The 23,409-nt window shown below is 62.3% G+C and overlaps 1 protein-coding gene across 8 annotated transcripts in view; it reads right to left on the minus strand.

The window, feature by feature from the left end:
- Window positions 1–22,776, minus strand: part of ZNF185 (zinc finger protein 185 with LIM domain) — a 49,968-nt gene extending 27,192 nt beyond the window's left edge. For 3 of the 8 annotated variants that reach the window (XM_037511801.1, XM_054695503.1, XM_037511797.2), the window contains exons 1-12: window positions 22,743–22,776; window positions 10,603–10,681; window positions 10,322–10,445; window positions 9,920–9,985; window positions 8,365–8,403; window positions 8,202–8,279; window positions 7,618–7,707; window positions 6,143–6,229; window positions 5,225–5,308; window positions 4,974–5,015; window positions 3,583–3,666; window positions 3,047–3,136 (exon numbers count right to left, since the gene is read on the minus strand). In XM_037511801.1, coding sequence (XP_037367698.1) covers window positions 3,047–3,136; window positions 3,583–3,666; window positions 4,974–5,015; window positions 5,225–5,308; window positions 6,143–6,229; window positions 7,618–7,707; window positions 8,202–8,279; window positions 8,365–8,403; window positions 9,920–9,985; window positions 10,322–10,445; window positions 10,603–10,636 — 818 coding nt within the window. In that variant the 5' untranslated portion in view covers window positions 10,637–10,681; window positions 22,743–22,776. Of the gene's footprint in view, window positions 1–3,046; window positions 3,137–3,582; window positions 3,667–4,973; window positions 5,016–5,224; window positions 5,309–6,142; window positions 6,230–7,617; window positions 7,708–8,201; window positions 8,280–8,364; window positions 8,404–9,919; window positions 9,986–10,321; window positions 10,446–10,602; window positions 10,682–12,087; window positions 12,637–22,742 lie in introns of those variants that run through there. The other 5 variants (XM_037511802.2, XM_037511800.2, XM_037511799.2 and 2 more) reach the window with 4 other exon arrangements.
- Between the last annotated feature and the right edge of the window lie 633 nt (window positions 22,777–23,409).

Raw genomic sequence — 23,409 nt, forward strand, 5'->3', positions numbered from 1 at the left:
GCTCAGAGCCCCATGTCTCCAGAGGCCACACAGCAGGCCTGGCCCCCAGTAGTCTTGGGGTGTGCTGATGACCCGGGGCTGGAGAGACTCTAGAGCCCCCTGCTTTGCAGCATCCTTCATCAAAGCCACCACCCCACACAGAGAGAGGCCTCAGCAGCCTCAGGCCCAGCCCAGGAGGTGTGATGGTCACAGTCATGCAGTCCCTCCTTCAGTTGCCCCTGGACACCGGGCTGCTGCTAGAGCAGGTGGGAGAGGAGGTGGCAGGGCCAGAGTGGCCTGAGCACCGACAGCTGAGCTGCAGCCCTTCACAGATCCCACCCCAAGGGCAGCTGAAAAGCTTTGTGCAGACTCAGCCTGGTGCAGGGCAGCTGGTGGGAGGTGGGCAGAGGTCTCAAGTGCCAGCACCAGGTCTGGTATGGCAAAACAAAGATATGAGATAGGCTTGAAGCGGGGTGAGGAGATTGACCCCATCAGGCTGGCTCTTCAGAAAGGCGCCAGGGGTCCCAAGAGCGTGAGGCACCCAAAGGCCAGCACGAAGGCACACAGGCCCTGCTCCGGAAGGGCCTGGGGTGTTTCACTTCAACGGAGGCCAAGAGCCCACGAAGGCCAGGCCACTGGCTGCCCATCTCCGTCCCTGCCACGACCTGCCTGGGACCTGGAGGCTGGAAACAGGCAGAAGGAAGTGGAAGGGGTGGCCAGGGACAGGGCATCGCGCCATGGGAAAGCTGGGGGGCTGTGCCCACAGCAGCTGGGAGCTCTGATGCTCCCACCCCGCGGTGGTGGGTGGTGGTGACTGCAGTGTGGGCTCCCTGGCCACTGGGTGCCCTGCTCTGCCCTGAGTAAGCACATGGCGCCAGAGAGTGGGGACGCACTGCAATGGGGGCGGCCCTGCTCCGATCTGACGAGCATTCTTAGGAGAAGAGGGGATTTTGGACACAGACACACAGGACAGGGAGAAGTCCGGTGAAGACAGAGGCAGACACCCAAGTGACGTATCTACAAGGCAAGCAATGCCGATGGCTGGCAACAGCCGACCGGAACATTCTCTGCGTGCCGTGGCCGCAGGGCACACAGCCCTGTCTGCACTGTGACGTGGGACTCTGGCCTCCAGAGTTACTGTTGTTCTAACCCCCCAGTTTCTGGTGTCTTGGCTATGGGAGCCCCAGGAAACTCTTACAGGGGCCTACTGGCCTCAACCTTGCAGCCCCTACCCCAATACCCCACTTCCCAGACTCGAGCCCAAACAGCCCCACTGCAGCCTGAAGTCCTCTGCTCGGCCAGGCCGCTGGTGCTCAGCCAGCGTGGTCCCCACGGTGGGAACCACAGTGAGGGTGGCCTCTGCCAGAGAGTACAGGCCTCATCCTGCTTGGGGCTTGGGGGTGTGGGGGTGGGTGGAGGGTCACATTTCCCTCCGAGGCCAGCAGGTGGCTCCTTCTTCTGCCTGTGGAGACGGGCCCTGCCCCGGCTTCTCACAAAGGGACGGGCACCAGGCACTGCCCGCAGGACCAAACCCGCATTATCCCATTTAGTCGTGGGGACCATTCAGGAGGTATCACTGCTCCTTATTTTACACATGGGGAAACTGAGGCACAGTGCAGTACAGGGACTGAAAGTCACACAGCCAGCACCTATAGGACAAGGCCAAGCTTTGCCTTGTGCCAGAGCTGTGCTCTTTCTCACGGCCCCCAGCTACTTTGCCAGGCAGCCTGGGAGGGACAGCACACAGGCCCCGCTGGGGAAGCTTGACCAAGGTCATGTCGGGGCAGCATCCAGGCCTGGGGGCGGGAGGAGCTGCCGAAAGACGGGAGTTCAGAGGTGGGCTACCTTGCCGTGACACCAGATGATGGATATTAAACATCCAAAGGAATCTTCTGGAACAAATGTTCAAATGCCTCTCAAATCCATAATACAGCACAATCTAACTCCTGTCCTATCTTCTCTTTTGAAAAAGCTTAGGAAACCATTCCTTGCTTTTTCTTTTTTTCCGAAAGAGAAATCAGGAAAAAAGTGAGAACTGTCCACTGTTCTGGGCTGGATTGGGCCCCTCCAGAATTGTTACATTGAAGGCCTAACCCCCAGGCCCTGAAAAGGAGACCTTCTCTGGAAATGGGGCACTGCTGAGGTCATTAGCTCAAATGGGGTCACAGTGGGGAAGGGGGAAGCCGGACAACAGCCGGTGTCGTTACCAGAGGGCAGGAAGGGGGCATGTGGCGCAGAGGATGGCCACGCTGCTGGGGCATCTCATCATCACCTGGGGCCTCACAGGGCCCCAGGCCAGGACTCCTCAGCGGGAGCCAGCCCCGCCTTCACCTTGGAAGCCTTCAGGTCTGTGTGCCCATCCCTTTCTGTCCCTTGAGCCCCCCAGTTTGAGGTGTCTGCAGCGGCGGTTCCAGCACTCTAACCCGAGACCCTCCTGCTGACCGAGTCCCACCCATCCGCCCTGGTGAAGGACGTGCAAATCTGTCCATCCCTTCAGACGGCCTCCGGACAGGAGCACAGACGACAAGAATCAAGAGAGGGAGGGCATAAGAGGAGAGAACCTTGTGGCCTCCTGCCCAGGCGCCTCCGGCCCAGCCCAGCAGTCCTGGGTGGTCTATGCTCGTGGGTGGTCCTGTCGCCCTCCTGGCACAGAGCAGGTGGCCCTGAGGCCCAAGGCCACGTGGCCACAAACAGTTGAGTTGGGGAGAGCAATGAGGGCTGGCAGTGGCTTGAGGAGAGCGAAGCAGTCCCCGGGGCCCCTGAAAGTGACCTGTAGGGACAAACGTGCTGTCCCTCTGGCCTTGGCATCTTCCAACGTGCCTGGTGGGGGGGCGGGGGGGAGCGGCTCTCAGCAGCCCTGGATTTCCACAAAGCTCCCGGTCCTGGTCACTGGCACGAGCTTGGTTCGGTGCAGAGTACAAGGGGGTGTCATTGGCTCTTCGCCCACACACGAGAGCACTGCCACCTGCCCAGACACTCAGGGCTCAGAAATCAGGGCAAATCGGGCCACTTCTGCCCCATCTCCCAGTTGCCAGTCCCTCCCCTGGAGCCAGCTCACAGCACCCACCTGGGCTCCCGGCTCCCGGAGGGGCTGGGCAGACTCGGCACGCGCTCAATCCAAATCGCCCGAGACACCTTGGCTCTGCCTCCGTCCACACTGGCGAAGAAGGCAGCTGTGAGCGGCACGGGCATGGAGCCTCCCTCCCCGCACTGGAGAACAGCCTTGGTGCGGTGAATTGGGCCAACAGATGGGAGAGCCCCAAACTAGCCTGTGAACAGCAGGACCCACGCCCCGGGGGCAGGCCCGCCATACCCCACGGCGGGCACCTTTTCTGTGTCGGCCACCACTGGGCTCAGCGGCACAAGGGTTGAGATGCCACAGATGAGCACCGAGCAGACAAGGGTGAGGTGCTCTCTCCCCAAAGCCAGGCCGTTTTGCTCCTTTCAGCTCCACAACATCCAGCCAGACAGGCTTTCCTGACTGCTGAGCCCCGCCTGTCACAGGGCCTGGGGACTCGGACCCCGCAGAGGCTCACAGCGAGTGAGTGGCAGGCAGCAGAGCTAGCGGTCCCCGGCCCGGGGCAGAGATGAGCAGGCGATTACCTGCTCGAGCCAGGGCTGGATGTCGTCACAGTGGGTGGGTCCTGCTTCTTCTCAGAAGGCCCATCCTCATCCAACACCTCGACCCTTTGGGTGAGAAGAAAAACATGCCCCAGGGCACCCTCAGCCTGCTTAGCTGCCTGAAGGTTGCTCCCTGCCTGTGACCCAGGGTAGGGGCTCAGTGACTACAGTTTGGTTAGGACAGCATCCTGGGTTGAAGGGGTTTCCCCAAATTCCTGACCCTTGGGCCCCGTGCCTGTGAGCCCGTTTGCAAACAGGATCCGTGCAGGTACAGAGGTGAGGGGAGGGCCCCTGGGGGCACTAAGCGGTGTCTGACAAGAAGGAGGATGCGGGATGGAGACACACTGAGGAAAGGCCACGGGGTGGGGGCGGGGGGTGCTGGAGCCACATGTCCACACCAAGCTTGCTGGTAACACCAGATGTTGAGACAGGCCCGGGCAGATTCTGCCCCAGAGCCTCTGGACGGAAGCAGAACCCGGGACAGCATGGCTGAAAAACAAGAAGGCCCCGGCCTGCCACGGGTTCCAGGCAGAGGGCCCAGCCGGTGCAAAGCCCTGAGGCGGGACCAGGAAGGTAACAGTGGGTGCTGGCAGCACGGGGGGAGAGCAGATAACTGCGCATGTGAGACCTCGCTGAACCTCCTTGGCAGGCCGCGCCTTCTCGTTTTTCAGTACTGGGCTCACTGATGCCTCGTCATGGAGGCTTCGCTGCCCACACAATGGAATGTTCCTGAAATCTAACTTCCCCTCTTTCTTCCTTGCCTTTTCCAAGTAGTTTCCTCCTCCAGATCTCCTGTCTCACCTAACGGTGACACCTCCCTCCTCCCCCAACCAGAGTATCCTCATGTCCTGATCATTCACCCTTTGTCTCCAATGTCATGGTCACCTCCAAGAGCCTGGCCAGGCAAGGGCTCCCAATGACAAGTGTCTGGATCCTAGGCCAGTGACCCTCTTCCAGGACACTGTACAGCCCGTGCCTGCTAGGTTGGGAGGGAGGGCCAGGGAACAACTTCAGATTCCTGTCACTACTTCCGCTTCAAAACCCAGAGGCCTTTGGGAACTCAGGGCTCTACCTCAGGCCAGTGGCCTAGTCCTGTTAGCCATGGGCAAGTGGAAGTTTCTGGCCATAAACTGTGTTCTCAAAGTCAGGCTCCCGACTACACAACATTGGCTGTTGGGGCCTCGTGTACTATCATGGTCACCCAGGAGCTTGCCTGGTTGTGAGACAGAAGGTGCCAGCCCCACATCAGCCCCTGCTCAGGGACAGCACCCCCATCCCACACCCTTCTCCCCAGGGCCCCACTCCACCCCTGCCAACAGGAGCCCTTCCCAGTGGGCGGCAGCAGGCTGCTGAGGCCTCCCCGGGACACTTGCCTCTTGGCGATGAATGGCGCCTGCGGCTCCTGGGAAAGGCTGCTGGAAAAGAGACAGAAGGTGACATGTGGGCAGCGCCACAGACTCTCTCTTGTTCCTGGCCCTGATGGCAGAGCCAGATCTTCGTTTTCCAGAAAGTGCATCTGAGAAACCCAGAAGGTCCAGCCTGGAGGGCCCTCTGAACCTACTCCTTGGCAGGCAGAAGGGGAGGATGCCAGGCAGAAGGTGGCATGTCCTGCACTGCAACTCACCCTGAGCTCTTCTTGGCCGCCGACAGGACGTAGGAGTGCTCCCGCGCAGCCGTCTTCCTCAGCACGCTGCTTGCGGCCTCGGACCTGGGGCGGCATGGGCGTACGGTGGGACCGCTCTGTCAGCCGGCCCAGGCGCTCAGCCTGGCTCAGGCCCCAGGGGCAAGCGGAAGGCAGACGCGTGCCTGCTCTGAGGACTAGTCACAGAAGCCTGGATATGCTGCCCGTGCATCCTGGCTCACGGAGCCCTCCAACCGCTCACCCACCAGTTACAGGTGAGGAAACTGCGGCACGGGGAGCTTCACGACTTGGCCAAGACAATGTCACCAGTGGCAGAGTGAGCAGTCAATGCCCGGCAGCCTGGCTCCGGAGCGCCTGGCTTCTCCCCCACTCCCTGTGGGCCGGAGCCACCGGCTGTGGACACTGCCCTCGGGCTTGCCCCTGAGCCAGCGCCTTGAGCGAGGGGGTATTTCTGTGTTTGAGCTGCAGTGCAGCCAGCAGGTGAGACTGAAGGCAGGCCCAGCCCCGGGGGGGAGGGCTCCAGCCAAGCTGCTGCCCAAACATTTAGGCCTCGCTTTGGGGCAAGGGCACTGGGACCTCTGGAGCCTGGCACTCAGGCCCCGCCCAACCTCACTCTGAGCGCTCCTCCCAGGCACTGTGCATTTTGGTCCCAAAATGTGTTCAGGGCCCTTTTAACAAACTGCTACAAAGTGCAGAGGCAGCGCCCCTCTGTGCACAAGTGGGGCTTCCCCACACCCTCGTTACCTAGCTGCTGCCCCATGGAAGCTGCACGGGAGGGTCCCCTGAGCTGGCCCGGCGCTGAGCGGGAGGCTCTGGGACTGCAGGACACCGCCACTCACAGGCCCTGTCCGCCTTGCGCTGTCTGAGAGACCTGGGCCCTCGCCGTGCGGGCATTGTTACCTGCGCTTCTGCTCATCAGAGGAGAAGGGCACCTCCTCCTCCTCAGGGTCCCCTGATGATGAGCTGCGTCGGATGTTGTAGGGTGCCCTGGGAGAAGGAGTGGGGGGGACTTGAGGGTGCCGACCCGCCACAGGCCGCCTCCCTCAGCAGCCTGCTTCCTGACTTCCAAAAACAAGAGCCACACGCATGCTGGGCATGATGGAGGAAAGGAGATACAAGGCCAAGAACCTGACTCACACAAGGAGGTGGGGGTAGAAGGGGTTGGCGTAACCCATTAACCCAGTTGTAGAAACCAAGACCCTGAGGCAACAACCCCAGATCAGGAGGCGCCACACCCAGAAACTATCAGCCTGCTGCAGGGAGTGTCAGGGGCACAGACCATCCACCCACCAAGATGCGCCTCCCTGAAGAGGATAAAACCTAACGCAGCCCTCACAACGGGGCAGCTGCTGTCCTGCAGGGCAGCAGCCTCCTGCCTGCCCGTGATCTGCACCTGCTGGGGCTTTTCCTCACTGACCTCCCTCAGCGGAGGCCGCTCTCCTCAAGGCCCCCGCCTGCAACCACGCAGGCCTCTCTCAGCAACCGGTCCCTTTCGGGGCAGCCCTTCCTGCCCGCTTGTGTCCATGCAAGTGTCTTTTACTCTTCCATCCCTTTCCCTAATAAGCCTGCCCTTTAAATATAACAACCATCTCTGTCTCGTGGAGAAACTCGCCTGGGAAACTCGCCGCGTGCCGCTGAAAGGGCAGCTCTGGGGACGGACACCTTTCCCAGAGGGAACCCAAGGACCCTGCACTAACTCCAAAAACGACATCAGTATTGCCACTCAAGTCACTTCCTCTCGCTGTGCCAACCCTAACTGCCTCCAATACCCAGCTCAAATCTTTAGCCTTCTCCACAAAGACTCCCTGGCTGCTCCGCGTCACTGGACAAAAGGGATGAGGAATACACAATAGAAAGATGAGAGGCCCTGGGACTCAGACGCCTCTGTGCAGATCCCCCCCGCCCCGACATGCAGGAGGGCCACAAGGGGAGCCCCAGAGAATGTTAGGGATTGCTATCCAGAAAGGAACACAGATCAGCACAAATGCCCACAGCTGGTAGGCTGCCAGGGCCAGTGGCACGCTTAGTGTCATCAGTGTCCCCCTCACCCCTCAACCCACATTGAGAGCCCAGCCCACACAGGTGCAGAGGCATGCCCAGGAAGCAGAGCCAGCCAGCACCCTCGCCACCATGGCCCGCGATGCTGTCTCCAGACCGGCCAGCCCCTTCTACCAGCTTCCCTCCGATCAGAGAGAGCACAGCTGTCCCACCGTCAGGGCGGTCGCCGTCTGCTAGGCTCCGGGCTGCAGTGGTGGCCGGCAGGAGCTGTCAGCTGCCAGACCAGCCCTCCGAGGCAGGCCCAGCTCAGAGGCAAGGGCCAGCAGTGCTGAGCGGCCTTGGCGAGAGTGGCGCTGAGTGTGGGGGGGTGTACTCACAGCTTCTTGTAGTCCTCCGTGGTCATCTTGTAGCCAGAGGAGGAGAGGCGAGGAGGCCCAGCAGGAGCTGCTCTCACCAGACCTGTGGTACTGCAGGGGGAACAAGTTTGCATGTGCCCCCTCCCTCTGCAGGCCCCCTTTGTGTGCCCCAGCCCCAAAGGACCCTGGGTCCTCCAGACTTGACTACAAAGCCCCGCAGGCACGTGGCAAGTGGACAGCCTCTCCTCTTGCTCACCACCTCGCCTGATACCCAGAATGTCTTTGACCTCCCCTCACAGGCAGACCCAACCCCTTGTCCCCTGCTGTCTGACAGCGCCCCAGGTTCAGACTGGAGGAGGCTGGACTGAAACTCACAGCAGGGCACAGGTCCCTCCCAGCCGCCAGCATAATCACTGTGAGTGGCCCTGGGACTCCCAGAGTGCCTGGAGCCAGCCCATGCCCCCACCTGTGGGCGTCAACCCCGACCCAACTCTTCTTGTCACCCCTGCACTGACCCCCAGGGCCCCGACACAGGGTGTGCTCTCAGCCATATGGTTGGCCCAGGCCCGCACGCCTCCCTGCGGCTTTGCACGCCATAGACACACCTCTTTGGAGCTCCATTGGCCTTGGGGAGGTGCTGCTGGGGCTGCGATGAGCTGTCTATGGGCTTTGTGAACACTCCCCTGAAAGAGAGCCCCGAAGAAGCAAGTAAGCACCCAGGAGAAGCTGGAGGGCACGGGGGGTGGGCAGGGGCCTGGGGTCACCTACCGGATGATGTAGCCAGTGGGGGCCCTGGCACTCGGAGGCCTGCCAAAGGAAGGGATGGTGTGAGGGGAGGCCTTGCTGGGGGCGGCTCCCCCGTGACAGCAAAGCACGTGCTGGTGCATGTTCCACAGAGGTCAGAAGGAAGGAACCCGAGGCCTGCAGTGTCTGCCTGACTCTCCCAGCCACCCAGCCTGGCTCAAAGCCAGCGCCAAGAAGGCAGGCCCTCGCCCTGGTCTGGCTCTCCTGGCCTCCGGAACCCCCTCCCCTAGAAGAGCTCTCAGGGCTTGCACAGCCCGCGCCCTGCTGTTGTCAGAGGCCTGAGCTGGAGACCTTGGCAGGCAGAGGCCAGGCCCCCTGGCCTGACCCCAGCATGGCCTCCTCCGGGAAGTCTCACGAGGACTCATAGGCAGTGCCCAGATACGGGCCAGATGAGCCCCGCTGCCCCTCACTTCTTACTCCTCTGGGGGCGCCCCTCCTCCAGGCCTGGGCTACCTGTCTCACAAGTCTTAATGGAAGTGAGCACCAGAGGGTATGGCCAGGGCTTGGGCATCAGCTATAGAATATTTGGCTCCATGGGCTGGGTGCCCCGTGCTTGGGAGCCACCAAGGGGGTTCAAAACACTTGAGTGGGGAGCCAGGAGCTGACAGTGCAGGGTGGCCAGCCAGGCCTGTCAATTCTGAGCTTGAGGCAGGAGCGAAGGACTCGGCAGATGGGCATCCATCCAGGAGCAGGAGGCTTGGAGTTGGACCCGTGGGGCAGGTTAAAGGGGACCCTGTGTGTGGTGGGGGCAGGGAAGGGCAACACAGAGCCCCAGTGCTCCCTGTGCCCAGACCCTGTCCTTACTGGGGGCAGCCCCTAAGGTGAGCTGAGAAAGAAAGCTCATTACCTGTTTAGCCGCACAAGCGTCAGGGAGGTGAGACCATGGCCCCGGCCCCCGAGAGCCAGTCTCCCGTAGGCCTCAGGGCTCCCCTGCTTTGGGCCCCAAGCCACAGCACCTCAGGGCATGCTTTCCAAGTATCCCGCAAACCGAAGCCCAGGATAGGAGCTGCGTTTCCAGTGTGCACAAGCACCCAGCATGTAGACTATCTTTGAACCACCCTCGGGCCCCTGCCAACCTGCCAGTTCCCCCAGGATGTCCACAGTTCAGAACCCCGAGTCACTGCTACGTAAAAGGCCTCGGGACAGAAAGTGGACAGGCTGTTCCCTTAGGCCAACTATCGAAACATGTCACCCTGAATTGGGGAGACGGTTGGAGCACATGTGACTGCCAAGTGCCCCCAGCCATCAGGGTTATGTGTGAGTGCCAAAAGCACGTCAGGGGCACGGCTCGCTCTCTGCAGGGGGTCTCAGGATGATTTCCATCCTGTTGACACCTGGAGCCCTGGAAGCCCAGCATGGGGGGGGGGGGGCAGCCGGTCCCAAGGTTGCGCAGCGAGAGGGCAGAGAAAAGGCCGCTCCTGTGCATTTCAAATGCCTCACTTCTCAGCTGGGGTTTCCTCCCTGGCCCCCAGGACTGCAAAGGGGCACGGCCAGCAGCCATCTGGACACCACCTCTTACCTGGCCTTCAAGACCTCCGCAGTTGATGAGAAGGATGTGGCACGAGACCGGGCAGGGGGCAGCTCTCTGGGGAAAGAGGGGCCCCAAGAGTGGCTTCCGGGCTCCCTGCCATCAGCCACCTGAGAGCCGCCTGGGCCCCAAGGTGCGGAGTCCCAGGCCAGCTGGCCCACCACTCCCACTGCACCCGCACCCCTTCCCGGCCCACCATCCGCCCTGTGACTTCCGCCAGCGGAGTCTCGGCCCACTGCTTTCCCACGCCCCAGCCCGCGCGGTCTGTGGTGGCCACGCGCCCGGCTCCGAAGGGAGGAAGCCCGTCCGCAGGGCACGGGGCTGGGTTTGGGCAGGCCCGGCGGATCACGACCCCTCCCGGTCCCTGCCGGCTCCCCCGCCGCCTGTGCTTACAGGGTGCGCCCCTCCGATTCATCCTGCTTGGTGATCCAGCTCTTGTCCCCCTTCAGCGTGGTCCGCACCTTCATCTGCTTGAGGACGTTATTGCGCTCCTCCTCGCCAGGCAGGAGCGCCTTCCCTGGTGCGAGCCGGGCGGGCACAGTCGGAGGGGAGCCCAGCCCACGACCCCGGGGCCCCCTTCCGGCCCTCCGGCTATGTCCCGTCACTGTGCTTGCCGACCCTGAGAGGCCCGGCCTGGAACTCGGAGCCCGGGACACAGGGAGCGCAGGCCTCACCTTTGCCGCTGCTCCCCAGGGCTGAGATACTCATGGCGTCTGCTCCGTGCCTCCCGTCTCACTGGATTCCACAGGGCACCTGGGGGCAAAGGCCAGCACACGACTTTCACCTCATGCCTGTCACAGCTTGCGGTCACCATGCGGTCCCTGGCATACCCAGGCTGTCCTTTGGGCATCGGGCAGCAGGAGCTGGCGGAGTCCTGGGCTATGGGCACCGGCCAAGGGTGGTGTACTTGCTGATCGGCCATGGCCGGGCGACACACCCACCTGTCTGTGGACCTGGGGAGCAGGGCTTGTTCTGCCTCTGGGAGAACCCTCCTAGAGCGCCCTGGTGGCCAGATGGCAGGTACGGGGAGACGGTGGCATCAGGGAGTGTCACGGTGGCAGGATCCCTGGGGAAGCCTGGGGACTTGAGGGATGGACGTGCACAGCCTTCAGGGCTGCCAGATGGGGGGGGTGCAGCTCCACTCCTTAGACCCGTCTGGTAGACCCTGGGCACTTACCTCTCCGGGCCACCTCCATTTCCTTGTTTGTAAAAAGGGAGTTTTAAAAAGTCTACCTTTCAAGATGGCTGCGGGGCCAGAACACACCAATATTCTGCCAGTGCCCAGTGCCACCAGGCATGGTGAAGGGCACAGGACAGCAACTGTCCTGGCTGGGAGAGGGACCTGTCGGTGGTCCCCAATTGGTTGGCTCACGGCCCTGGGCAAGCAGTCCTTGGTGGTTCAGGGCCTGGCTCCATCTCTGCTGAGGAAAGCCCTGGGGCTTTGCTGTCAACTGCTACTGACCCTTGGGCGCCAGGCAAGGGTGGGTGTGGTGAGGGCTTGTCACAGTGTCTGGGAAGCAGGAGGCGTCGTGACCTCTAGGCTCATGCCGCCTGGTGCCCGGCTCTCTCCTCTCACCCACTCTCCTCCTCCCTCCTGCTCTCTGACCTCAAGTCAGGCCCTGCCGTCCTGTGCCCAGGGAGGGGTGGTCGCAGTAGGCTCTGAGGCCCCCCACAGCCCCAGGAAGGCTGAACACCCAGGAGGGGCTGTGAGCAGCCAGCCTTGACCAGCACAGCTGGCCCCGTGGGCTTCGAGAGAGGGGCTGGAGTCTCGGGCCAGCGGGCATACCGGGGAGCAGGCCCCCAGCAGCCACGCACTCCCGAGGCAGAGCAGCCTCCCTTTTAAAGGGGCTGCTACCCTTAGGGATCCTCTGGGGCCTGCCAGCTGGCAAGGCCTGGACATGTTTCCGTGGAGGTCAGGGGCTCACTGAAACCAGCAGGGCAGTGGGCCAAGAGAAAACCAAATTTGCCACATCAGCAAGAGCTGGAGTGCCCATAAACGGCACTGCGCGGGCCGCCCAGGAGGCCGGAGCCTGCGGCGTGCCAGGAACGGCACCTCATCACGTCGCGTGGGAATCCATGTGCCCAGCCCCGCCCAAGGTGGCCACATTAGAATTCCAGTGAGTGGGGCTCACTGCACAGGACCCCCAGACCACACAGACCTTGCTGGCGCATCCCGGCAGCCCCGGAGCACCTCCACTTGGGCGGGGTGCGCAGGCAGTGTCGCTGCTTGAGACCCTGGTCTGCCCGGCTCCTGGCTGACTGTGAGCCTCTGGCCTCGAATGGCAACCTCCTCGCACTGCTTTTTAGGGTTCCTGCGGGGCGTTCCCAGTGCCCCCGGACAGACCTGTTCCCAACATTGCCTGGAAAGTTTTCCCCAAATCAGAATCATACAGGCCACTTGAAAAATCAGGACAGACTCACACACTCACAGTACGGCGGGCAGAGGGGCACGGGCACTCTTGGGCCAAAGGTGCAAGGACATGCCCACAGCAAGGGGGGCAGAGCCGTGGTGGGGTCCCTATTTCACAGCTAAGACCTCGGCTCTCTGGGCAAAGGCGGGGGCAGGCTTCATTTCAGAATAACAAAGCTGAAAGAATCAGAAAGTAGAGCCTTCCCATGGGAATGAACAGCGGGGCAGCTTTTAGGGAGGCCCAGCCAAAGCTGTAGGCGATGGGCAGAGGTTTGAATCCATACCCTGGCTGGAGAGCTGGCTTTTCCCTCCATTTCACATCCCCACCCCCAGGATGCCCACCTCCGACCTCCTCCCTGGTCCATCTGCCTCATTCGCCAACATGCACCAGCCCCGAGGGCCCCTGGCCCGCAACAGCCTGCCCCTCGCTCGGCTGCGTCTGCTCCCCCGGCGCCCCCAGGCCCTGATGCAGCTGCTTTCCTCAGCAGCCTCCCCCATGTCCACGCTCTGCTGCAAACAGAGCGTGCGCCTCAGTGTCCCTGGAAGGTGTCCCTGTCGGGCAATCCTGTGCCCTTGTGTGGGCCCAGCTCCAACCCAGAACGGCCCTGCCCCTCCCATCCGGTGATAATGTCTCCCAGTCCTGGCTTCTGTGTATCACTAAGGAAGAGGCAGGGCGTAACATACAGCGTGTGGGATGGTGCCACTCACTTGAAAACATATTTGCAAACAAGCGCAAAGGGAAAGAGACAAGCAGAAGGGCGCGCCAGAACCCGCTCCTCGAGCCGGTGCGCTGCTCAGCGGGTGAAGACTCGGCTGCGTGGCTCACACGCCACCGCGGCTGGAGCTGCTTGGACAGTTAACATTGGGCCTGAAGAACTGGTGCCAGCTGAGCAGTGCCTTGGAACACTGAGTGAGGGGCGCACCAATGCAGTAGCCTCACCCCCCAGGAATTGTCCCTTCCCAGGCAGGGACACCCCAAGGCGCAGGGTACACCTGGGCCTCGAGGGCTGCCATACCCTGGAAAGCAGGTGCCCACAGCCTTCTCCAGCAGACTCGCCCTCTTCCCTTGCACGCTCCGGGTGGGAGGGTTGGCGGGCGGCGGCGCATTTGGGCCTGACCTCCAGAGGTGGTGGCAGCGGCCGCAGTGATGACCGGCGGGCAGGCTTCCACGGCCACGCAAAGCGCGGGGGGCACCATGACAGGGACCGGACGCCGGCGCCGCGGCCCCGGCTCAGCTGAGGACTCGCCCTCCGCCCACGCCCAGGCCGTTCCCTGAGGCCGGAGGCACAGCGGGGCACCTTGGGCCTAACTCCCGCCTCCCCGGGGCGAAACGGGTGGGCGCCCCGGGCCACACCTCCAGGGTGACCTGGGCCGTGGGAATCGGAGCCTCGTCCCCCACCTGGCACCCCTGCGGGCCCTGTACACGGTATGTGGAGGGCTCCTTCGAGCACCTGCTGCCAGCACCGGTGGCACGGGTCTCAGCAGCCGACCTGCACCTGCTGGAGGGAAGGGACTCAGGGCCGTGGTCAGCCTGGTCCAAGCCCCAGACCACAGATCCCCTGAGGAGGGCAGTTCCGACCCAGCAGCCTGACCTGGACCTTTCTGCATCCCACACGTCTGTCTCCCTCCTGTCCAGTGGGCCCCTGAGACTCAGATGCAAATGGAAATCTCGAGAAGCTGCTGGCAGTGAGGCACCGTGTCTCCTGCTCAGCCCACCAAGAAGGGGGACCTCTGCTGCTGTCTCTGCTGGCAGGCCCTACGCAGCCCCACGTGCCTGTGCTTCTGTCCGATGCTCTGGACTCGGTCTTCGAATCTGTGAGGTGGTGCTCAGCCCCCAAGCCTGCGGATGTGCTCGCCGGGCCTTCTCCACAGGACACCCCAAGCCAGTGCATGTGCTGTCCCCTGGAATTAGGTGCCAGTTCTTTTCCATCCCATGATGTCTTGGTACTTGTGGGTGTCCTTAGCTGCCCGGTGGCCCAGGCAGGTGTGATTCTGCCAGTGCCCCACTCTGTACCACCCTGCAGGGCCGTGACCCCGCTCCCATGCTGGGGGAAGTCCGCTGCTGCTTTAGGAACTGCCCTGCAGCCCTGCAGGGACCTGGCCTTCCTCACCAGCCACCCCTGGGGGTAGACCCCTGAACACTCTCTTGGCATGGTCTTGACGGCAGTGGCACTCGCCCCATGCCAGCCTCTCCCAGCGCAGCAGGCGGGCGCCCACCCACACTCTTAGCCCTCACTGCCTCCTACCTCTTCCATTAGCCTGCAGAGGGCTGTAGGGGCAGGCAGCGGCGGGGGAGGGGGTGTCCCTGCAGGGCGGGGTGAGGGCAAGGGGGGACAGTCCCTCCCAGCTGCCCTTGGCCTCCCAATGCCAAAGGGACACCCCCTCGCACCTTCCTTTCTAGGCTGCCCGGCAATGCACAGGGGAAGGGACCCTTGGCCCTGACTGGATAGAGAGAAGCCCAAAGCCAGTGTGGGGTGCAGGGAGCCCATCTTCCTGTGGAGGCAGGAGCCCATACAGGCAGGTCAGCGGCGGGAGGGAGCCGGCCAGAGAGGCAGACGGCATGCAAACGCTTGACTGCCCTGTGAGGAGGCAGAGGTGGACAGAGGAGCGGCAGGGGGATGGGGTGCCCTGTCACCCCACAGGGACTGGCTCAGAGGAACTTTCGTACAGTCGCCACCCTGCTTGACTCCCCACAGTGCACACCTGGTTTGCCAAGGAGACCTCTGTGTCTCTGCCCTTCCAGCTACCAGCTCACTGACTGGCCTTGAGCCTCAGGCCGGGAGGCTAACCGAGCCTTCATTTCTCACTAGCTGGCAGGAGGCAGGTATGGCGTCCAACTCGGGCACAGATGGCCTGGGGTGGCACAGAGCACCATTCTGGGGCGCTCACTCTGGCTCTGCTGCCCCCACCAAGCAGGCCACCCCAGGATGGAGAAGCCCTTGCTGGCTCCCCACACAGCGGGGACAGACTGGCTTCTTCCAGGCGACCGGGGCATGGAGGGGCAGCCAGGGAGCTGGGCCCATGAGCGCCCTCAGGCCTCCAACAGGGGCCTTTGTGACAAGTGAAAGGAAAGAGGGGCTGAGTGACTACCTTCATCCCACCCTGGGTGGCAGGGGTCCGGGGAGCGTGTCGGATGCCAGGCAAGGACCTCCAAGGTAAACCAGGAGGGAGGACGAATAACACACACCTTTACGCCCGGCCTTCAGGGGGAAGGAGCCCCGGCCAGAGGGCATGGGTGTCGGGGCGTGTTTGAAGGTGTGGGTGGTGTGTGCTGGGCGCTGGCCACCGTGAGCAAGCAGGAGAGGGCATGCTGTGGGCAGAAGAGCCGGGGCAGGGCTTCTTCCCAGAGCTGAGTGGTGACTCCTGTGCCCAGAAGCTGCGTTTCCCTGCGTGCTCATAGGGCACCATCGCGGGCCGGTCCAGCCCAAGGCTGGCGGGGAGTGCATCCAGGTCTGTCCCCTGAAACCACAGCCCCTGGCAAGGTCTAGATGGTCCCCTCAGGTGTGGCTCAGGAGTGGAGTGAGGCGGCGGGACAGGCTGACAGTTACAGCCCAGAGCACCGGCCGCGCCGCAAGCCCAGTGACAGACACAGATGTGGCAAGTGATGTTTGCGTGAAACCATCGAGACCTTGGGGTGCCCGTGCAGGAGGTAGCTGCTGAGCCAACCTCGGGTCACTTTTTAGTAACTCTCCACCCACGAGTGTTTTCACGTGGCTCTGAGCTAGGGAACCCCAATACAGGCAGAGCCCCCAAACATGGATTCAGCAGAAGCCTCATTATTTCAGCAGAAACCTCTGTGTTCCCCTGTGGGTCAGGAGGGGCGAGTTTGCGATGACAGTCCCGTGTCTCCGAGCAGCTGGTTGCTAAGATGCATAGACCGGCTGGTTCCTGTCCTTCACCTGGATGCCACGTGGGGCCGCAAAGAAGGCTGGACAGTGCGGAAGGAGACTCCTGTCTCCCACAGGCCCTTAGTTCCTCGCCACTGGATAAGGGCATGGATGACTAAACCATGGAAAACAAGGCCCGTGAGGGGAACCCCAGCTGTCATGCCTGCCCCTTTGGGCCTACCAATATAGGCTGAGGTCGGCCCTGTAACCTTGAGGTTCTGGGCTGCCAGAGCCCACGTAGTTTCCCTTGCTGGGGTCCTTGCAGCTCAAGTCCACCTAGGGCCGCCAGTGGCAGTGAGTGGGGCGGCAGCGAATGTACCTACCTGCTCCTGCTCAGCCCTTCCTCGCTTGACAGTGTGCCTCGCTGGAAACCCTGCCCTGGTGCTTGGGGGTCTGCTGTGCTGTGGGGTTCCTGTTCATTCTCACTGTAAAAGTTGCCCTTGGACGAAGAATGCCCTCCAATTCCAGGGAGAGGGTTCCAGGAGAGTCCCGTGCCTTAGGCCCCCTTCCAGAATCAGCACCCACATCCTCTCCAGCTTTGTTTCAGGCAAATGCCTTTGAGCTTCATTGTGGGTGACCCCCTTGTGAGTAAGCGCCTCTTAAGAGGCCCCACACAAGCTCCAGGCACAGTGACACTAAGGTAGTCAAAGCCTGCCTGCTGGAGAACCTTCCTGCCACCCAACGGGCAGCCAACCAGTGCCTTCACCCAGCCTGTCCTTCCTTGGAGAGCAACTCCCTGTGGCCGGCCTGGCAGCCCCTGACCAGAAACAGAAGCTGAGAAGCCAGCTGGGCCCCTAATCTGCCAACTCACCTATCTCTCTCCGACCCCATGGCAGGTCAAGTCCCCTCTCGGACTGAAGATGGCGCTCTGTGTCCCTGGGAGGGGTGGGCCTCAAGGAAGGCCCCTGGACATGGGAAGGCGCAGCCTTTGGTAGGCCCCGCTATGTATTGTAGGACCACACAGTCTCCCTTCCCGCCCTGTCCTCCTTCTGTAATACTCCTGGAGGTCAAAGACCTGTTCCTGTAGGGAGAGTCGGGGCTGGGGGGGCAGCTCCCCCAGGAGGCTGCAGAGGGAGGTGCAGGATGAGGGGACCAGCCCTCACAGGGCTGGCTGGGAAAGGGCGGGGCAAGACATGGTAGAGTGTGAGGCAGCTGGGGACTCTAAAGTCAGGGAGTGCGACCTCCACCTGGCTTGGGCACCGTTATCCGGGCCCTTCTCAAGGCCCACTGTCTAACTGAGGGCGCAGGCAGACCTAAGCCAGCAGCTCTCAGGCGGTCGACCTGATTCGCGGAGCCAAAAGGGCTGAACTGATCAAATGTACCAATTCTGGAAGCAGCTTCTGTGGCCGCGTCTCGTGAATGAGGACATCCTGCACCAGGGCCTCAGCAGCTGGCAAGGGCAAGAGGCAGGCAGGTTGCTTTCCTCTGGGGAGAGGACAGAGCAGGTACCATGGCTGTGCCTGAGATCCAGAAGGTCTGGGCCCCGGTCCAGGGGGAAGGGGCCTTCAGAGGCCCACCAGAGTGAAGGCCGAGCAGCTGGGTCACATCCGGGCCCCCTCGTCTGCTACTCAATGCACAGCTCCCAGGAGCCCCTGAGGCCCCTCTCACTGGCTGGAGCTGCTAAGAAAAAGCCGTGGCCTGCCCATGACGCTCTCTTCCCGGGGCTTCCTCCTGGAGGCCAACTGGGCGGCAGGAAAGAGGCGCAGCGAATGGAAAAAAGAGCTGGAGGAGACTTGGGTTGCAGAGGGAAAAAATGTAATATGGAAAAAGAGGGCATGCGGGGGGCGGTATTTGTAAATGTGCTTTACAGGTAAATGACTTCTGCATGAAAGTCTGGAATTTCACCTCCTCCCTCCACCCTCAACACCCCAGAATCTAGACTTCTCGGCGTCAGTGCAGGAGGGGCCCTGGGAAATAGATGTCTGAAGGAGGCCAGCTCCCTGCCAAGGCGCGGGGGAGCCCAAGCCCTGAGGGGACGCAGAGGCCACGACCCCGGCCCTCCCTGAGGGCTGCAGATACGCCCCCGCTCTCCTACAAGTAATGGGTTAGGCAACTGGGCCATTTCAGACGGCGTTTGGCCTCAAAGGCCCAGGGCGGCTTCTGGGCAGTGCCCTCTGAGGCTTCTGTGGAGACCCCCGGTCTCCCAAGAGCCCTCAACCCAAACAGACCCCAGGCCAGAGTCACGTATTTCTGTGATTCCCAGGACCCCCCTCTCCTGCCCCGCCTCCCGTACCAAAGGAAGGGGCCAGAGGAACGTTGTGAACCCTCCTGCGGGGCCTGAGCTGCAGCCTGGGAGCCAGTCTCGGGGGACAGACACGATCCCCATGTGCACACAACACAATGCGGGCTTGGAAAGGACCCCTTGAGGGTCAGAGAACCCGCCCCTACCCTAACCCACTGTCCCTTGCCACCAATACCCGTGAGCCTCACTGCTGCCACCCCTTGAGCCACTGCCAGCACCTCCTCCTGCCCCCCACGCGTGGCCAGAGCCAATTCCTTTCATCGGTTACTGGAGGGCACAGTGTGACTCAAGAGACAGGAGCCGCACAGGCCCCTCGCCCCAGCTCTGAGTCCAGCAGGTCGCCTCCTGGCTGCTCCCCTTCCTGGGCCCTCCCGGCCCGTCCTTTCTCACTTTCTTGTCCACCCCAGACCCAGAGCCCCCGAGTGCTCGCCTGACCTTCACCCCTGCCCCATCTGGGGAAGGGGCTGTGGAGACCCAGAGGGGACACTGCCAGGCCATTCTCGTCAGCACGCGCTGACGGACTGACGGGCTCCCGGGAGACAGACTCACGCACAGGGGCTTAGCGGGTCCTGCCACAGGGCCCTCGGCTGAGCCCCCACCCCCAAATGATGGCGTCCACGGAGCAGACGTGCTCCCGAGGCAAGCCCAGGGTTTGCTGGGGGTTCTTGTTTTGTTTTGGTTTTTTCCTTTCTGTGTAAACCAGGCGCTGCCCGGTGGAAGCGGTTTCAGACAGCAGGCCTTCGCCCCAGCAAGCTCTCTGGGGAACTGACCTGGCGTCAGAAAGTGCTGTTCTGAGCCAACAATTATGGGGGCAGATGGGGAGGGGGGGACAGACTGAGCATGGCAGGCGTGTCTGCAGAGGGGGCCAAGGCCAGGGACCACCAGCGACAGCCACCACTGGCCTCAGAGGCCAGCTCGCCTGGCCGGGCCAGGGCATGGCTACAGGGATCTCCCTTACCATCGGCACCCCAGTTTCCTGCTGCCTCTCGAAATGGGAAATGAGCCTGCTCCCCATGGGGAAAGCCTCACCAGGGCCTCTGAAAGTGGCCTTGGGTCCCTCTGGCATGCAAAGCCCCTGGGATGTATGTGAGCTGCCGATTCTTGTGTCTCCACGATAGTCTGGGAATGATTCCCATAGGGCCACCCAGCCTTCCATTTTCCAGCCTCTTCTCCAGCCCTCCTGCTTCCCCACCCCCACTTTCTCAGTCCTGTCATCTCCGTGCCCTGGCACCCAGCTGGGGCAAGTGATGTGAGAACACTCACCAAATACAGGTGTGTGTGTGGGTGGGGTGGGGGGCAGAGAGACAGAGACAGAGAGAGGAGGTCGCCTGGCTTCATGCCCAGTCCCGAAATGGGCCATGGAAGGTCTCTGTGCCTCAGCTTCCCTCGAGAAAAATGAGCAGACACCAGTCCTGCCCGTCCCCTGGCCGTGACACTCATATGTGTGCCCATGCCCACGTCCCCCTCCTGAAGACGCCTATCGGAAATGCCCACAGTGTGGAATCCAGACAAAGCTTTCAGGACGTTCTTCCCACAATCTTTCCACAATCTTTTAAATTAAGCCATGATACAAAATGAAAAGTAAAAACGGTGATAATTTTTCCAAGTCAGGGAATCAGGCTTTGGGGCCTCCAGCAGCAGCCTTAGAGTGCGGTGTTCAGCAGCAAGTCACTTTCTGTGGGCAGATGCCACATGCCCCATGCATACAGACTGGCAGCGATTTTATACCCCCCCAACCTGCTTCTCCCCTCACCGCCAGGGCCCTGGAGGAAGGCCTGTGCTCCAGACTCAACGGCCACTTCTGCCAGCGCTGCCTCGGCCAGACGCCAGTGGCTTGTGGCCATGCAGCAGGTGCGCCACTGCTGCCTCCCTCCACATAGGTGACAACTTGAGGCCTCTGGAGGCTGCGTGACATGCTCGGCTTTGCACAAGCAGATGATGGCTGGGCTGGCTGTGAACCTGGTCTGCCGAGCACCCCTACTGCCCATCTTGTATCCCCTTCATGAGTCCCCTGCCACCTCCCTGACCCTCAGCAACTAGGATGCCAACCTCTCCTGAGCGCCATTCCTAGGTGGGCGGGTCCCCCCAGGGGCACTGCGTTGGTCCTGCCATCAGCCGTGTCCTTGGCATGGAGTTCATGGATGGAGCCCCACCCTAGGTCCCAAAGGCCTAGGGGCCACATGGGCTGCTGCCCAGCTGGGGCTGTCCCCTGCCACAAGGGCCTGGCAGTGGGGCAGCCATGAGGCTCAACAAGGCGAAAGCATAGGAGCTGGCACCTTATGGGCTGGGGTTTGAAGCAAGATCCAGATCAAAGAGTTGAGTCACTGGTGGAGGAGGGTGAGGAAGGGAGGAGGTGGGCTTCCAGCTTCCAGAGGGCACCGAGCGGGACGTGGGCCCTTTTCTTGCCATTTATGTGACTGAGGAGAGCTTGGGGGCTGGTGCCCTGGATCTCTGCCTGTTAGATCTCATGACACTCCAGGGGCGCAGGCAGAGAAGTGGGGCTGTCCCTGGGCCACTGCCCTGAGGCAGAGAGAAGAACATGGAATATGGACTCTGAGAAGGAAGCGAGATCACAATTGTGATTCAAGTAATAGCTCCTTACTGAGTAGCCTGTCTCCCCAACAAGCCTGTCACTCCTTGGGGCAAGGTCCAAATGTGGTTTTCCTCCAGGACCCTACTTCCCGGCTCTGGGTGGCACATAGAAGATTTTAGGAAGAACTGACTTTAGTCTTTCATGAATAAGGAGGAGGCAAGACTTGAACATCCTCAAAGGAGGTTCAGGCTTTGACCTGGCCACTACTGGGTTCTTCCTTCTATTTCCGAGGCTCCCTCCTACAGGAAGCCTTCCTGGATACTCCCAGCCTGGGTTACTCCCCTGCTCCAGGCTTTCACAGCCCCTTCTGCTTATGCAGTCAAAGCCTCAGGGGCCCCATGTGGTCATGGGTCACCTCTGTCACTGATGTGTAAGTGTCCAGAAGGAGGAAATGAACAGAACCAGGAAATGCCCTGGTGTGTGCTTGCCTTGCCCTGGGTGCCCTCCATCAGCTCCTGTGGCTGAGTCTAGACCCTCAGCCAGGTCCAGCCTCTAAAGGTCAGGCCCAGGAAGCGCAAGGCTGGGCTGGATATGGACAGGAGCAGGTGCTCAGGCAGGTGAGCTGGCCTGGGGTGATGAGGAGAACAGCACCAGCACCCAGGCCAGCAGGCTAGCTGGCCCATGTCTGTGCATCTGCACCATGGCCAGGGCCTCTGACCTGCCCTGGAGTTGCCAGAGGAGGCAGCAGGAACCTGGAGCCCCTCCCCAGGGTCCAGGCTGTGAGCCTGTGGGGCCCTGCTCCTTGCCATCACCCAATCACCACTTTCAGGGTTCCCAGACGGTGGACTTGAGATGTGGCTGCACAGCCTTCCAGAATGTCAAGGCTAAGCTCAAACAGCTCAGTGAGAACACAATTCCAACCACAGCGCAAATGTCCCGAAGCCAGGGCACACCCACCACGGACCTCCTCTGCTCCCCAGCAGCCCCGGGTGGGAGGCAGAAAGGTGTGTCACCCCTTTGGACCCACAGAGCAGCCCAGGGGCCCCTAGCTCGGAAGTAGCAGAGTGGACAGGAGGAGCCGAGCTTTCCGTCCCTCTAAGTGGAGGCACCATTGTGCCTTTCCAAAGAGGACAAGGCTCTTGGCTCCCCGTCCGTGTCAGAACAATCCAGCCACAGAGCCTGCTCGCTGCAGATCCCGTGGATAACACCCAGTGACACTTGATTCGGCGCCTTCTGTCTGAGCAGTTACCTTCCCGGTGGGTGGCCCTCCCCGCCTGCAGGTCACCCTACTGTGCCCAGCATATGCTCCCCACAAGCAAGGTGTGGAGCCCATGCGCAGACGCCAGGGAGAGCCAGCCTCTGGGTCTCAGTTTTCTTACCTATAAAACGGACACGGGGTGAACTTGCTGCACTGACACCCCCTGACTCTTATGGCTCCGCATCAACTCTCACCCGCGCCTGGGGCCATGTACTTGCAATCAAACCATCTCTTCCAGAGAGAAGACAGAGGGGCCAGGCCGGAGTTCTCCGCCTGTTAGTCTCCCTGTGCGCCAGAAGCCCAAGAGCACCGCCTGGGCGTGGGGGGAGCCCACGAGGGATGCTTGGGGCTGGTGAGGAGTGCGAATGGGGAAACTAAGGCCCGGAGAGGTCCCTGTCACGGAGTCGGGCAGGGCTCAGGTGCCCCCCCACCCCCACTGCCTCTACACCGGACCGCGCCGACGGCGGCCACTGGACAGCCCTACCTGGCACAGGTGGCCGGCTCGCGGGGCGGGCGCGGGGCGCGGGGCGCGGGCTCCGTCGGGTGGGCAGCGCCCAGCCGGGCCGGGCCGAGGAGGCGGGCGGGCCGGACGGCGGGCGCGGGGCGCGGCGGGGAGCGCGCAGGGCGGCCGAGGAGGCTCGGACTGGGCTCCGCCCGCAGGAGAACAAACAGGTTTTCTCCGGCGCCCGGAGCCTCGCCCCTCGCCCCTCCCCTCGGCCGGCCCCTTCCTCTGCCCTCTCCTGGGGTAGGTAGATGCGCCTGGCACATTCCGCACATTCTCCCGCCAGTGTCCGCGGCCCGCCCGCCCCCTCCCGGCCCCGCCCCGCGGGGCTGCTGGAGAAATCAAGGCCGGTCTCCCCGCGCCGAGCCCAGAGCGAGCTCCCGCAGGCTGCGCCGCCGTGGAAGGCGTCCAGGCGCATTCCTCCGGGCTCGCGGCCCCGGCCCCGGCTCCGCCACGTGAAGGGCCTCGGCCGCCTCGTCGCGCCCCGGCCCGCGCTCTGCCCCTGCCCCGGCCAATGACTTCCACAGCTGCGCCGCTAATTCTGTGGCGAACTACAGTTCCTAGATCCATTTTACAGACGGAGCTCCCAGACAGGGGCGGGAGGGGGCTGGCGGCTGAGATCATGCAGGAAGTTCCGAGGCTGGGAAGA

The sequence above is a fragment of the Talpa occidentalis genome, unplaced genomic scaffold, assembly GCF_014898055.3.
Source record: "Talpa occidentalis isolate TD23 unplaced genomic scaffold, MPIMG_talOcc4v2.1 talOcc4.15, whole genome shotgun sequence".
Taxonomy (NCBI): domain Eukaryota; kingdom Metazoa; phylum Chordata; class Mammalia; order Eulipotyphla; family Talpidae; genus Talpa; species Talpa occidentalis.